The 17,418-nt window shown below is 39.2% G+C and overlaps 1 protein-coding gene across 1 annotated transcript in view; it reads right to left on the reverse strand.

Moving 5' to 3' along the window:
• The window catches only part of cep63 (centrosomal protein 63), a 36,906-nt gene extending 19,712 nt beyond the window's left edge, over nucleotides 1-17,194 (reverse strand). The window contains exons 1-3 of the mRNA XM_034180684.1: nucleotides 17,011-17,194; nucleotides 12,602-12,779; nucleotides 4,276-4,359 (exon numbers count right to left, since the gene is read on the reverse strand). Coding sequence (XP_034036575.1) covers nucleotides 4,276-4,359; nucleotides 12,602-12,779; nucleotides 17,011-17,051 — 303 coding nt within the window. The 5' untranslated portion in view covers nucleotides 17,052-17,194. The remainder of the gene's footprint in view (nucleotides 1-4,275; nucleotides 4,360-12,601; nucleotides 12,780-17,010) is intronic.
• Nucleotides 17,195-17,418: the final 224 nt, after the last annotated feature.

A 17,418-nucleotide genomic window follows, 5' to 3' on the forward strand; every position in this document is an offset into this window, starting at 1 on the left:
ATTTACATTTAAATGGAATAAAGCCGGGCGCACATTGCCAACATTTGACACCCAATTGTGTACTTTTTTGAACACACACAAAAATTCAGTTCCCAAACTGAGTACAATTTTTAGTAAAACTAGCATTGTAGAACACTGTGAGCAACCAAGAAAGTTTAAAAATTTTTTTGTTTTGTTTTTAATTTGTGATGACGGGACACATAGTGATCCACAAAATGTGAATACTCAGATGTAATTTGTGGGTGATTCTTAGACTACGGGCACTTATGTCCTTTGATCATATTGTATGAAAAACAGAAAAAAGGGGAAATTTCACACTTTTATAGTTATCTTTACAATGTAAGTGTTTTAAGAAATTTGTTCTAGTAGTCTATGACTTTTCCACCTTTTTTCAGTATCATTATATGCAAATATTGCCGTTTTGTGCTTGTCCCACATCCAGACTTATGATCTGTAATGATAAAAATGAATGGTAAAAAAACGTTTTTTCTAATGTTGAAAATAAAATAAATTATTTCTGCTTGAATGTGGATTTGGTTTCTTGCTTCTTTTGATGCCAGACTACAGCATAAATACAATGCTGATCGTTTGCTGTCTTGGAACAAAGTAAGTGTTTTCACTGGGGCGGGGGTGAAAACTGATTGGAGGCCAAAGGTCCTGTCACACCTTGACAATTTAGCCAGCGTATGTCAATCATATTAAAAATGCTGGCATAAGTCCAATAAATTAAGGGTAAGATTTTTATAAGTTAAGAGCACATTGAAACATGCTGAAACTCACTGATGTACGTCTTAATATGCTGAGCTCCTCAAAAAAATTTGGGCATGCTGAAAGTTTTCAATGCATGCCAGCACATGACTCGTACGTCCCACACGTGCTGGACATAAGTTGTAGGTAAGTTATGTGATTGTTGGCACACGTTTCTTGTAATTTACTTATAAGTCTAAATCCGTCCATTAACGCTGGCCACTGATTGGCTGAACCCTGCAGTCTTCATGCAGAACGACTTTCATTCACACATGGAGTAAATCTGACTTGTTCATTTCAGTTCAATTCACCATCACAGATGGAGATGAATCAACATAAAGCACCTGATTTTTGAAAATGACATCTGAAAATACTTCAATTTGTGGCTGGAAACGGTTAATTAGCATCTATTGTGCTAATTAGAGCACAACAGGTGCTAATTAGAGCAATTGTTAGTCACTAGCCAATCACAGTCTGCCTCTCGGTAGGAGGGGTCTGGTTAGGTTTAAAACTCCAGCTTTTGCTGGCTTCTGTTATTTTTCTCTACAAGAGTCAAGACAGAAGTCAGACTACCAGAGCAAGAAATTTAGCTGAGGAAGCTTCTGCGATTAGAAGCGAAACGTCCTCAAGTCAAGCAACCCAGCCAGTGTCGAACATTCAAGCTTCTCTACCACTTACAGCGAGATGTTTTGTTGGTAGGACTGTCATATTCCATAGATTTTCACATTCCTTCATGACAACAGACACGAAGATAACGGATGTGACAGTAATAGTAAACAAACGCTAAAAATAATTACAAAATAAAGCATATTAGCCAGATGCTGCGCAGCAAAAAACGACACTGCTATGGAAGTGTGTTATCTGCGAAAAAAGTGTTTAAAAAAAGATGCTGACATGGCAATATATTCTGGGTCAAATTTCCCTATATGTGGCAGGGAGAATTCTGCTACATATGCAGGATGTGCGCAAGTGATGTTGATTCAAGGCCTGTCACGATAATATATCGACGCATCGTTCGATATATAAAAGATGAACAGGTTCATTTGGCTACCCCTCAATATACAACCCCTGACAAAAATTATGGAATCACCGGAACCTCGGAGGATGTTCATTCAGTTGTTTAATTTTGTAGAAAAAAAGCAGATCACAGACATGACACAAAACTAAAGTCATTTCAAATAGCAACTTTCTGGCTTTAAGAAACACTATAAGAAATCAAGAAAAAAGATTGTGGCAGTCAGTAACTGTTACTTTTTTAGACCAAGCAGAGGAAAAAAAATATGGAATCACTCAATTCTGAGGAAAAAATTATGGAATCACCCTGTAAATTTTCATCCCCAAAACTAACACCTGCATCAAATCACATCTGCTCGTTGATATTGACCCTATGCCATGACATTGACCCTATGTGTCTTTTTGCAAGGAATGTTTTCACAGTTTTTGCTCTATGGCAAGATGCATTATCATCTTCCCAAACATCCTTTCAATTGTCCAAAATATCAACGTAAACTTGTGCATTTATTGATGATGTAATGACAGCCCAGTGCCTTTACCTGACATGCAGCCCCATATCATCAATGACTGTGGAAATGTACATGTTCTCTTCGTCATATTTATAAATCCCATTGGAACGGCACCAAACAAAAGTTCCAGCATCATCACCTTGCCCAATGCAGATTCGAGATTCATCATTGAATATGACTTTCATCCAGTCATCCACAGTCCACGATTGCTTTTCCTTAGCCCATTGTAACCTTGTTTATTTCTATTTAGGTGTTAATGATGGCTTTCGTTTAGCTTTTCTGTATGTAAATCCCATTTCCTTTAAGCGGTTTCTTACAGTTCGGTCACAGACGTTGACTCCAGTTTCCTCCCATTCGTTCCTCATTTGTTTTGTTGTGCATTTTCGATTTTTGAGACATATTGCTTTAAGTTTTCTGTCTTGACGCTTTGATGTCTTCCTTGGTCTACCAGTATGTTTGCCTTTAACAACCTTCCCATGTTGTTTGTATTTGGTCCAGAGTTTAGACACAGCTGACTGAACAACCAACATCTTTTGCAACATTGCGTGATGATTTACCCTCTTTTAAGAGTTTGATAATCCTCTCCTTTGTTTCAATTGACATCTCTCGTGTTGGAGCCATGATTCATGTCAGTCCACTTGGTGCAACAGCTCTCCAAGGTGTGATCAGTCCTTTTTAGATGCAGACTAACGAGCAGATCTGATTTGATGCAGGTGTTAGTTTTGGGGATGAAAATGTACAGGGTGATTCCATAATTTTTTCCTCAGAATTGAGTGATTCCATATTTTTTTCCTCTGCTTGGTCTAAAAAAGTAACCGTTACTGACTGCCACAATCTTTTTTCTTGATTTCTTATAGTGTTTCTTAAAGCCAGAAAGTTGCCATTTGAAATTACTTTAGTTTTGTGTCATGTCTGTGATCTGCTTTTTTTCTACAAAATTAAACAACTGAATGAACATCCTCTGAGGCCGGTGATTCCATAATTTTTGCCAGGGGTTGTATATTCGCCTTTTATATGTGCATTTGTTGTTACCAACAATTCAGTGACTGTCCCTTTCAGCCTGCTGTCTGTAGGAGGCGGAGACTGTGAGCTCAGCTCTGTCTGTATGTGAGGTGCTTGCGCACGCACACACACACAGAGACACAGAGAGAGTGAACAGCGTGCGGCAATAAACAGCCAATCCAGCCGACTGCAGAAAGTTTTGAAGAGTACATGGACGCCGAACTCTACAGCTCCAGTGTGGGAACATTTCGGACTGAAGCAGAATAAGCAAGGAGAACCCTATGAGAGCACTGCATAACAGAAGATAAAGAGATTTTTAACTGCCATCATTGGTTCTGCGAGTCCGCACAATCAAACAATGTGACAGGTGCACACACTCAATGACCTACAAGAGATTTAGTGTATATTTAAAGCAGTATGTTTGTGTATTTGTTAAAAATACACAGCGCTGTGTGTTGATCCCTGCAGCAGCAGACACTGGCTACTCGCAGACGACACGAGAGGAAGCGTGCATGTCTATCAGTTTTAAATGACTTATCAAAATGCTTTTATCAGGCCGATTCTTTTTGGATTCAGTTTTCATTGATTTGTCAACAGGGCGTCCAGCGGATTTATTAATGCAGTTATTGATGACATTAAAGTGGAAAAGCTTCACTCCACAGACCCTCACAAGGTGTTATTTACAGGCTGCGATCACAATGTACATGTGCTGCCTCTCCACAGACTGATTTTTCCTGCGAATGCATGGAAATAAATGCGGTTCTAACTTTAAAAACAAGTCACTATGACACAAAAATCACACTTATGTAAACTTTGCAAAGAATCTGCAGTTCACCTGCGCACTGATCTGTGGGGGGTGGTTCGTATGGATCGTGGAGTAGCTGTGACCTGTTACAGCATCACCAGTGGCACAAAATGGTCTTAAAATAATGTTGACAATAATATTGTGACAGGAGCGATTAATGCAAAAAACAAAAACGTACAAAACACTGCAGTGACCCACCTCATTGGAGACTTTCTGCAGTTGTTGTTCTTTCTCTCGTTGGACTGTCTGACTGTCATCCAATTGCTTGTGAAGCAACTTGAGCTACAACGTGGGAAATCACGAGTTTCAGACAGCAGGCAAAACACACAATACTGTGCAAAGGTTTTAGGCACCCTAGATTTTTGATGCACATGGAGTGTTTGGTGTTCCCACTTCCTCCTAACAATAATAAAAATAATTTTAAAAAGATGTGAAAATATTGGGTTTTGTATGGGGAAGAATAAATTTAATTTTGATGATGATTAAAGAATGAATTACTACTTTCTTAGACATTATGAGACAGGACGCTTAAGATGGTTTTATAGTGGGGTCAAAAAGTATTTAGTCAGTCCCTGATTGTGGAAGTTCTCCTACTTAGAAAGATGAGAGAGGTCTGTAATTGTCATCATCACTTCAACTATGAGAGACAAAATGAGAAAAAAAAAATCCAGGAAATCGCATTGTAGGATTTTTAAAGAATTTATTTGTAAATTATTGTGGAAAATAAGTATTTGGTCAAATAACAAACAAGCAAGATTTCTGACTCTCACAGACCTGTAACAACTTCTTTAAGAAGCTCTTCTGTCCTCCACCTGTTACCTGTATTAATGGCACCTGTTTGAACTCATTATCTGTATAAAAGACACCTGTCCACAGTCTCAAACAGTCAGACTCCAAACTCAACCATGGCCAAGACCAAAGAGCTGTTGAAGGACACCAGGAAGAAAATTGTAGATGTGCACCAGGCTGGGAAGAGTGAGTCTACAATAGTCAAGCAGGTTGGTGAGAATAAACCAACTGTGGGAGCAATTGTATGAAAATGGAAAACATACAAGACCATTGATAATCTCCCTCGATCTGGGCCTCCATGCAAGATGTTATCATGTGGAGTCAAAATGATCATGAGAATGGTGAACAAAAATCAGAAGTACACGGAGAGACCTGATGAATGACCTGCAGAGAGCTGGGACCAAAGTAACAAAGGCTACACACTACGCAGAGAGGGACTCAAATAATGCAGTGCCAGGCGTGTCCCCCTGCTTAAGACAGTACATGTGCAGACCCATCTGAAGTTTGCCAGAGAGCATATGGATGATCCAGAAGAGGACTGGGAGAATATCATGTGGTCAGATGAAACCAAAATAGAACTTTTTAGTAAAAACTCATCATGTTTGGAGGAAGAAGAATGCTGAGTTGCATTCCAAGAACACATCTACTGTGAAGCATGGGGGTGGAAACATCATGCTTTGGAGCTGTTTTTCTGTAAAGGGGACAGAACGACTGATCTGTGTTAAGGGAAGAATGAACATAGCCATGTATTGTGAGATTTTAAGGCAAAACCATCTTCCTTCAGTGAGAGCACTGAAGATGCAACGTGGCTGGGTCTTCCAGCATGACAATGATCCCAAACACACCGCTCGGGCAACGAAGGAGTGGCTCCGTAAAAAGCATTTCAAGGTCCTGGAGTGGCCGAGCCAGTCTCCAGACCTCAACCCCATAGAAAATTTGTGGCTGGAGTTGAAAGTCCATGTTGCCCAGCAACAGCCCCAAAACATCACTGCTCTAGAGGAGATCTGCACAGAGGAATGGGCCAAAATACCAACTACAGTGTGTGCAAACCTGGTGAAGACTTACAGGAAACGTTTGACCTCTGTCATTGCCAACAAAGATTATGTTACAAAGTACTGAGTTGAATTTTTGTTATTGACCAAATATTTATTTTCCACTATAATTTACAAATAAATTATTTAAAAATCTGACTGAATACTTTTTGGTCCCACTGTAATTAAGAACTGAAAAACAACTAGAATTTAAAAGAAAAATACTGAAGGGAAGCCGATTGTACACCAACACCTTCTGTTCCTGATTTAATGAGCAACTCAGTTCCAGATGATTATTGGGCTTCATCTCCAGTGAGTGTTGCTGTGGTTTCTTTATATTCTGGTTTTACAACCCCAAATCAGAAAAAGCTTTGATGTTATGGGAAATTCAAAAAATAGTGACGCTTACATTTCATTGATTTCATTGATTTTAATTTCATGCATTGTGTGGTCAAGTTAATTTAATTTATTAATATATGTGACAATTTCTGCATTTAAGGCCTGAAAAGCATGCCAAAAAAAGTTGGGATGCTTTGTAATGTTGCCATTCCGTCTCACAACAATGTTAGGTTAGGTGAATTATAAACTTTAAAAATAGTCCAGGTCTCCTTTGTAAAAGAGAGCTCGATCTCAATGGGAGTAACCTGGTTAAAAAAGGTTAAAAAATAAAAATAAAAATACATTTTAACATTGACAATACAAGTAATGAAGTGTTTCAGATGTTAGTTTGTCCCATACTTCCTGTAAAAACATCTTAAGGTGTACAAGTTCACAGGGTGGGCGCTGAATTTTATGCTTCAAAATTCTCCACATATTCCCTATTGGGGACAGGTCAGGACTGCAGGCAGGTCAGTTCAGTACCTCTATCATCACCATCTTCTTCTTCTTCTTCCACAGCTATGATTTTGAAATGTGCAGAATATGCTTTTACACCATGTTGTTGAAAAAATACATGGATGTTTTTGGAAAAGATGTCGTCTTGAAGGCAGCATATGTTATTCTAAAATCTCAATGTGCTTTGCTGCATTAATATAACGCTGCCATCACTGAAGTGCAATTACTTATGCCACGTACATACACACAACCCAATACCATGACAGACCTTGGCTTTTGGACTTGTTGCTGGTAACAATCTGGATGACCCTTTTTGCCTTTGGTCCGGAGGACACAGGGTCCATTTCTTTCAAAAGAGTTCTGGAATACTGATTTGTTTGACCAAAATTCATGCTTCCACTGTGTGATGGATCCTTCCCAGGTGCCTCCAACCCCAGAGAAGTCAATGCCACATTCTGGACAAGGTTAACATCAGGCTTCTTTTTTTGCACACTAACAGTTTAAGTGGGACTTATGACTGTAACTCCATATTGTGATGTTTGACAAAAGCTTCCCAAAGTAGTAGTTCCATGTTTCCCTTACCCACGTGGTTATATCGGCAATTGATGAATGAAGGTTCTTGACACGCTGCCACATTTCTTGAACAATTTTATATTGTGGACTATAGAGGATAAATGTGCAAATATCTTCGCATCTTTCTTTGAGGACCATGGTTTTTTTATTTTGTCTATTTTTTTTATTTTTATTTTAATTCTTTTGTCCCTCACACCATCAGGCTGTATAATGCAGCCACTTCAGCCAGGAGCAGGAGAAGCGAGCCGGAAATGACCCGTGCAGTGCCTTAAACTCCTTCTACTTTGACTTTATTAGTGCTGTATTATTTATTGCTACTTTTTATATGTACTTTTAACATGTTTTTAACATGTTTGTTTAAAAATCTATTTAAGCATAAAAATTCAAAAAGAAAAAATAATATAGCACCTTCAACTGCACGACAGACTAAAACAGTTAAATGTGGTCTATTAAACATTAGGTCTCTCTCTTCTAAGTCCCTGTTAGTAAATGATATAATAATTGATCAACATATTGATTTATTCTGCTTTACAGAAACCTGGTTACAGCAGGATAATTATGTTAGTTTAAATGAGTCAACACCCCCAAGTCACACTAACTGCCAGAACGCTCGTAGCACGGGCCGAGGCGGAGGATTAGCAGCAATCTTCCATTCCATCTTATTAATTAATCCAAAACCCAGACAGAGTTTTAATTCATTTGAAAGCTTGACTCTTAGTCTTGTCCATCCAAATTGGAAGTCCCAAAAAACAGTTTTATTTGTTATTATCTATCATCCACCTGATTGTTACTGTGAGTTTCTCTGTGAATTTTCAGACCTTTTGTCTGACTTAGTGCTTAGCTCAGATAAGATAATTATAGTGGGCGATTTTAACATACACACAGATGCTGAGAATGACAGCCTCAACACTGCATTTAATCTATTATTAGACTCAATTGGCTTTGCTCAAAAAGTAAATGAGTCCACCCACCACTTTAATCATATCTTAGATCTTGTTCTGACTTATGGTATGGAAATAGAAGACTTAACAGTATTCCCTGAAAACTCCCTTCTGTCTGATCATTTCTTAATAACATTTACATTTACTCTGATGGACTACCCAGCAGTGGGGAATAAGTTTCATTACACTAGACGTCTTTCAGAAAGCGCTGTAACTAGGTTTAAGGATATGATTCCTTCTTTATGTTCTCTAATGCCATATACCAACACAGTGCAGAGTAGCTACCTAAACTCTGTGAGTAAGATAGAGTATCTCGTCAATAGTTTTACATCCTCATTGAAGACAACTTTGGATGCTGTAGCTCCTCTGAAAAAGAGAGCCTTAAATCAGAAGTGCTTGACTCCGTGGTATAACTCACAAACTTGCAGCTTAAAGCAGATAACCCGTAAGTTGGAGAGGAAATGGCATCTCACTAATTTAGAAGATCTTCACTTAGCCTGGAAAAAGAGTCTGTTGCTCTATAAAAAGCCCTCCGTAAAGCAAGGACATCTTACTACTCATCACTAATTGAAGAAAATAAGAACAACCCCAGGTTTCTTTTCAGCACTGTAGCCACGCTGACAAAGAGTCAGAGCTCTATTGAGCCGAGTATTCCTTTAACTTTAACTTGTAATGACTTCATGACTTTCTTTGCTAACAAAAGTTTAACTATTAGAGAAAAAATTACTCATAAGCATCCCAAAGACATATCATTATCTTTGGCTGCTTTCAGTGATGCCGGTATTTGGTTAGACTCTTTCTCTCCGATTGTTCTGTCTGAGTTATTTTCATTAGTTACTTCCTCCAAACCATCAACATGTCTATTAGACCCCATTCCTACCAGGCTGCTCAAGGAAGCCCTACTATTAATTAATGCTTCGATCTTAAATATGATCAATCTCTCTTTATTAGTTGGCTATGTACCACAGGCTTTTAAGGTGGCAGTAATTAAACCATTACTTAAAAAGCCATCACTTGACCCAGCTATCTTAGCTAATTATAGGCCAATCTCCAACCTTCCTTTTCTCTCAAAAATTCTTGAAAGGGTAGTTGTAAAACAGCTAACTGATCATCTGCAGAGGAATGGTCTATTTGAAGAGTTTCAGTCAGGTTTTAGAATTCATCATAGTACAGAAACAGCATTAGTGAAGGTTACAAATGATCTTATTATGGCCTCAGACAGTGGACTCATCTCTGTGCTTGTTCTGTTAGACCTCAGTGCAGCTTTTGATACTGTTGACCATAAAATTTTATTACAGAGATTAGAGCATGCCATAGGTATTAAAGGCACTGCACTGCAGTGGTTTGAATCATATTTATCTAATAGATTACAATTTGTTCATGTAAATGGGGAATCTTCTTCACAGACTAAGGTTAATTATGGAGTTCCACAAGGTTCTGTGCTAGGACCAATTTTATTCACTTTACGCATGCTTCCCTTAGGCAGCATTATTAGAAAGCATTGCTTAAATTTTCATTGTTACGCAGATGATACCCAGCTTTATCTATCCATGAAGCCAGAGGACACACACCAATTAGCTAAACTGCAGGATTGTCTTACAGACATAAAGACATGGATGACCTCTAATTTCCTGCTTTTAAACTCAGATAAAACTGAAGTTATTGTACTTGGCCCCACAAATCTTAGAAACATGGTGTCTAACCAGATCCTTACTCTGGATGGCATTACCCTGACCTCTAGTAATACTGTGAGAAATCTTGGAGTAATTTTTGATCAGGATATGTCATTCAATGCGCATATTAAACAAATATGTAGGACTGCTTTTTTGCATTTGCGCAATATCTCTAAAATTAGAAAGGTCTGGTCTCAGAGTGATGCTGAAAAACTAATTCATGCATTTATTTCCTCTAGGCTGGACTATTGTAATTCATTATTATCAGGTTGTCCTAAAAGTTCCCTGAAAAGCCTTCAGTTAATTCAAAATGCTGCAGCTACAGTACTGACAGGGACTAGAAGGAGAGAGCATATCTCACCCATATTGGCCTCTCTTCATTGGCTTCCTGTTAATTCTAGAATAGAATTTAAAATTCTTCTTATTACTTATAAGGTTTTGAATAATCAGGTCCATCTTATCTTAGGGACCTCATAGTACCATATCACCCCAATAGAGCGCTTCGCTCTCAGACTGCAGGCTTACTTGTAGTTCCTAGGGTTTGTAAGAGTAGAATGGGAGGCAGAGCCTTCAGCTTTCAGGCTCCTCTCCTCTGGAACCAGCTCCCAATTCGGATCAGGGAGACAGACACCCTCTCTACTTTTAAGATTAGGCTTAAAACTTTCCTTTTTGCTAAAGCTCATAGTTAGGGCTGGATCAGGTGACCCTGAACCATCCCTTAGTTATGCTGCTATAGACTTAGACTGCTGGGGGGTTCCCATGATGCACTGAGGGTTTCTTTCTCTTTTTGCTCTGTATGCACCACTCTGCATTTAATCATTAGTGATTGATCTCTGCTCCCCTCCACAGCATGTCTTTTTCCTGGTTCTCTCCCTCAGCCCCAACCAGTCCCAGCAGAGGACTGCCCCTCCCTGAGCCTGGTTCTGCTGGAGGTTTCTTCCTGTTAAAAGGGAGTTTTTCCTTACCACTGTCGCCAAGTGCTTGCTCACAGGGGGTCGTTTTGACCATTGGGGTTTTTCCGTAATTATTGTATGGCCTTGCCTTACAATGTAAAGTGCCTTGGGGCAACTGTTTGTTGTGATTTGGCGCTATATAAATAAAATTGATTTGATGTGTGTTTTACTTGTGTGAATGGGAGCGACAGACTGCCGCATAATTTCCTTCAGAATTAATAACGTATCTATCTATCTATTTAAACATTTCAATCATTTTCTCATGCATTTGTTGACATACTGGAGATCCTCTGCCCATTTTTGCTCATCATACTCAGCCTTTTGTGGACTGCATTTATATAGCACTTTTCCATCTGCATCAGACGCTCAAAGCGCTACAATTATGCCTCACAATCACCCCGATGTCAGGGTGCTGCCATACAAGGCACCGGGAGCAATAGGGGATTAAAGGCCTTGCCCAAGGGCCCTTAGTGATTTTCCATCAGGCGTGGATTTGAACCCATGATCTTCTGGACTCAAGCCCAACACCTTAACCACGAGACCATCACCTCCCAGTTATTTGCTGCGCTGTGGTAGCGTAACAAATAACTGAAACAATGCTTCACATGGTGATACAAGCACCAAATCCAGCACAAATTCTCTTTTGATATTACTCTTTTGAAAAAAGAAAGAAAAAAAAAAACAGGCCACTTGAATTTTCAATAGGCGGCCACGTAGGGGTCAATTGAAGAATTACACAGGGGTTAAAATATAAAAATGCTCTAATCATATCAAAAACTATACCATAACATGATAACTAAGCATGATACATGGTGCAAACTATTCCTTTTTGAAACCATATTAACTTAACCAATAATTTGCATCACCTTTGAACAAAATTAGAGCAACTCTAACTTTTGACCCCTGTACAAACTGAAACTGAACTTTGTCACCATTCTTCTTGTTTTTACCCCATAACTCTATGGAATTCAGTCACAGATAGTCCAAACTATGCCTTTTTGGAATCTTTACAATCAGACAAATAATGTGGTATAACATTCAATATGACTGGAGCATTTTTAGATTTTGAACCCTATGTAATTCTTCAAATGACCCCTACGTGGCCGCCTGTTGAAAATTGAAGTGGCCCGTCGGTTTTTTCAAAAGAGTAATATCTAAGGTGTACTTTTGCCAAATTTGGTACTTGTATCACCATTTGAAGGATTCCTCTGTAAATATTCTGTTATCTTCTGCACTATGGATACAACATTCGGACCAAATCATGATTACAATCACCTGTTGACATCACCTGTTTGAAATAATTTTTTAAACCTCTAATTTAATCCTCTAAATTGCCTCTGGCCCAACTTTTGTTGTAATGTGTTAGAGGCATGAAATGCAGGAATGGATGAATATTAACAAATGAAATTAAGCTGACCACACAAGACATGAAAAATTTTTGATTCATACTGTCTGCAATGAAACAAGTCAAACTAAATGTCAAAATCACTGTGAGGGTTATTTTCATTTTCCATATCATCCCAACTTTTTCTGATTTGGGATTGTAAATTCTCCATGTTATATAAAAGTAACTGCTTATTGTCTTAGTTTATTCATTACAATTACAGTATGGTTTATTATATGATTAATCTGCTGCACATCAGTTATGAGTAATTAATAAAGTAATTCTGACATTTAATGTTAATACCTATCACTGCTAGTGGGAAAAATCAGCTATTAATCAGTCAAACCTGAAAGTCTCTCCGTTCAATTAGACTTCTTGATGTTTGTAGCTCCTCTTGTGTACTTTTCAGCCGGAACTCCATGGCCTGAATTTCAGCCTCCCACTCCTTCCTCTGATTACTGAGCATAATGTCAATCTGTCTCATCAGCTCTTGCAGCTCTGGCTCACACGATGACAAGACAGTACTGAAGTGGCCACAAGAAGCAGAAGAAAATAAAATAAAAATAAAAAAAAACACATCTTAAGGTCCCACAGCTATTCAGGATTCACTTTATCGGAGGTAATCACAGCGAGCCCCTTCAATCAGGTGTCCTAAAACCTGAAACTCAGCCTATGTGTGACAGCTTTATAGCCTGTCCTGAATTTCTTGGGGTATACAGCAGAACGTGAATCATTTCAATACATCCAACTGTCATCATGACGACTGTAAATCAGAGTGAATTCTCTTATTACAGTCAAGGTGTTAATGATCTTTGGGAACTCAGTGTAGTAATAAAAAAAAGTTCACTTGCATGCCTGATAACACATATACACCTTCTTCTTTTGGCTGCTTCAGTTTGGGGTCATCACAGCAGATCATCTATTTCCATCTAACCCATCCTGTGCATCTTCTTCTGTCACATCAACCACCTGCATGTCCTCCCTAACCACATCCGTAACCTCATCTCCTTCTGATTGGCAACTCTATCCTCAGCATCCTTCTCCTTATATGTACACTATGGGACTCCACACTCTCTATGAGTCCAAACCATCTCAGTTTCACCTCTCTGACTTTGTTTCCAAACTGTCCTACCTGTGCTGGCCCTCTGTGTTCAATCCTGTCCATCCTCTCATGGGCCTTTCACACTGAATACGTCACATGCGTCAAAAATCGGTCTAAAAAGCATTATTCACACACATGAAAAAATGCAGCACTTTCAGCTCTGCCTCCTGTCTTTGCGTCAGCGCCACCACTTTTATGCCACACAACATAGATTGCTTCACCTGGCTGGTCCCAATTATTACAACCAGCACAGAGTTCTTCCATTACATTGGCTGAGAGCACTTTGCATAGAGTGCTTTTGATTGGCTCACACAGACAAGATATTTATAGCACTGACTGGTTCCCTCCTCTTCCTTTGGAGAAATATTACGTCTGCCAAGGGCGTAATAAAATCACCAGCATTAATTTATTTGTCTGTCTGTCTGACTTTTAGCAGGATTACGTCAAAACTACTGCATGGATTTTGACGACATTTTCACCACAGATGGATATTAACCCATGGAAGAACCCATTAAATTTTGGAGTTGATCTGGATACGGATTCTGGATCAAGTTTCACTTTATATCGGCTTTGAAGGATTACTCTAAGCAGGATTGCGTCAAAACTACTGCACAGATTTTGACTAAATTTTCAACACAGATACATACTAGGCCATGGAAGACTCCCCTCAATTTTGGAGGTGATCTGGATCCACTTTATCAGGATTCTAGCTACGGTGGGCGGCGCCAGGCGGTACCACCCATAAGTGCAAATTTCCCCCGCCCGGCACGGATTTTCCCAAAAAATTAACTGAAATGTTGCTGGAAAAATGGACCAATTCAATTGTTTTTCAAGCTTATAGTGTCATACTTTTGTTTTATTTTGCAATTTCAACCAAATAATTAAAGAAATAAGAAATATATTTCTCATTTTCATCATATCTCCACCGCAAACGACAGAGAGATCAGCAGTCAGCTGCTTTCAGCATTTGCTGAAACGTTTGCTATACAAACGCGAACGTTTCCATAGCTATTGTTCCACTGCCGACATGTGGAGGTGATGTTGGGACACTGTTAACAGTGTGAAAACAAGAAGTCATCAGAATGATGTGCACACCAGAGACACATTTATGAACAATTAACACACCCACGTTACTGCAATTATATGGGTGGACATAAAAGCATGCACAAAGTGAGTAAAATGGCATTAACAATGGCTGTGTTCGTGTCAGAGGACATCGCAAATGGTGCAATCCGACTTGGATGTTTATAGAGGGAATGCAAGTATTTACTTGCAAATGACGATAACTGGCTCATAAGCCGATTTTAATTACCAAGGCCAGTGTTGCTGGAGTTGGGTGCAAAACGCGGCCGACCCAAAGCACAATACAGCGAGGAGCCAGGGGTTGTCTGTGCACAGAGGTGCTGACCACGCTGGGTTTCCTGGAAACAGGGGCATTCCAGGGTGAGCTGGCTGATCTGTCAGGCGTGTGCCAGTCAGCCTTGAGCCGAGCCATGCCACCTGTATGGAACCCAATCACCACAATGTCATCCAAGTACATCACATTCCAACATTAAAGCGCAATTTGCATTGAGAGCCGGTTTCCCTAATGCGATCAGAGCTATTAACTGCACACATATTGCTATAAATGCACAATCACATGATGAATTTGTTAATAGCAAGCATTTTCATTCCATCAATGTTTAACTCATATGTGATGCGTAAATGCGCATCATGCTAGAGTCTGGCATGGTGCGCGATGGATAGCTGCTTGGTGGTAAAATAGATTATTTGTGTAATTGTTCCGAACGAAAACCAGTGCTGGAACATTTGGGCATGTGTGCATTCAAATATGTTTTTTGTTATTTTATTGATGTGTTTTCTTTTTCTTGATGGTGGAACTAGAGAGCTTCTTAAAAAGCAACCCAATTGTCACCCTGTGTAATGTTGTTAATGTCACACACTGTCAGCCACCACGCACCTAATATGTTTTTGTGTGCGCTGCTCTGGCCTCAGCATTTAGATGCACAGATGCACTCATTTCAGTTTCGCTTTACATTGCAGCGAGCTGCGTGGTAGAACATGGCGGAAGTCAAACACACTACACTCCACACTTATGGTACTAGCAAATAACACAACCAAACTATTTAACCCCTTAAGCCCTTGAGCCTATTTCACCAAAATCACATACCCATACATTACGATTTATTTCTCAGCTTGTACAAGGTCAAAAAAGCAAAAGTTTCGATCAGCTAAAAGACAGTTCCTACGGGATGTTGTGGATGCAAAACAAAAGTAAATAATACTTGGTAGGAGTAAATTTGGTTTTTTTCCCAAAAAATGAATTCCGATTTATGTCTTTATTTGCTTGGCGTTTCAGCTGTGGTTAGTTGATATGTGATTGAAGTGGATACTTTTGTAGAGGGGACTTCGCTTGACATTTTGATGTATAATACGTGTATGTTGGTGTCAGCATTGGTTAGTTATGAGTGTTCAAATGTTCCAAAACAGGGCAAGTCCCCAAATTTGGGGACTCTAGGGTTTAACAAATAAATCTGCATATTTAAATAGGTGCGTTGAAAGGGAGGGGCTTGGTGTATGTGCATGTGTGCTCAATGCCACACTGATTGGGATGTACAAACAGAACATGCTTGGATCCATGCGTATGCACACTTTGATACATCTATATTTTTATGCTTCCGCCAGTTTCTGGGTTTTGGCGTACACCAGTGTTGCCAGATGTACGATAATTATCATATTTGTATGATAGTTTTGCCCTCTGTACGATGTACGATCAATAATGGGAAAAAATCCAAAATGTACGATAATTTCAGTTGGTTGCCCAAACACGCATATCTCTCTGACACCCAAGAATCATTTCGCAGGCGTTGCACTCAGGCGGCATCAAAGACACACCACACACAAGGCTGCTGCTCGCTTTGGCCAGCCCAGGGACAAAGTCATTTGAAAGCCCACCCCCTCTCCATACAAAGTAATGAGTTCCCAATTCTCGGCCCTGCCCCTCCCTCCCTGGGCCTGAGACAACTGACCTGTAATGTAGACTGTTTTGGCTGCACATGCGCACATACGTTGCTTAGCCCACCTCCGTCACCACTGGAAATAAAATAAAAAACGCTAAAATAGCTACGTTGTATGCGTTTTGTTTGTGTACGATAACTTCTCCCAAAATACAATAATTTTGAGGTTTTGGTACGATAGATGCATATTTCCTATCTGGCAACACTGGCGTACACCATGTTTCGGTAGGAAATCCAGGCAAGTCTTTGTACATGAGGCCCCAGGTCATGGAAGAATATCCACTCCCTTAAATCATAACATCTATGGACTTTGAATGTCAATATTTCATCATCTTTAGACATTCAAAAACAGCAAATTAGACTGTATTCTTGATTCCTTTCCTACTATAGACATTGGATTTCTACGTTTGACTTGTTATTTAGAACACTGCGAAAAAGAAAAATTCTGATTAGACTCATTAACAACACAGATAAAATTGATTAAAAACAGTTTTGTTTTTCTGATTTTGTTTCAGAATAGGAAATCCAATTCAATCAAGAAAGTGCACAGTGTAAGCCCCAATATAAAATAATTAAAAAAAAATACTGTTAGTTTAGTTGAGGCTCAGTAAAGAACTCATTCAATTTAACTTTTACCTTAAGTCGTGATTTTGTCTTGATCCCACAGAAGCCTCCATATGTACTTTCTTTGGTTAAACACGACCCTCCTCAAAGTGTTCAGACTCGACGACACGCAACACTTGCAGTTAGAGAGTTAAAGTGAAGAAAAGTAACAGCAAACATGAGCCACATCTTGTGTTTGCGTCGCTTCTTCGTTGTTTTTTTTTTCCTGGCGGCACGTTCTTCTTCTACTATTGCTTCCCGTTGAGGTTGCAAGTGGCAACCAACGTTTTTGTACATTATTACCCCTATCGTGCAGGGGTATGAACTACATGCCCCAGAGTGAGGAGGAAAGTCATTACCCTGTTTTTGTGAATTTATGAGAATATTAGCTTTCTGTTAGAAAAAAAAAAAAAACATAAATTAAGAAAAGCAGCTGTTTCT

This window comes from Thalassophryne amazonica, chromosome 10 (assembly GCF_902500255.1).
Source record: "Thalassophryne amazonica chromosome 10, fThaAma1.1, whole genome shotgun sequence".
Taxonomy (NCBI): Eukaryota; Metazoa; Chordata; class Actinopteri; order Batrachoidiformes; family Batrachoididae; genus Thalassophryne; species Thalassophryne amazonica.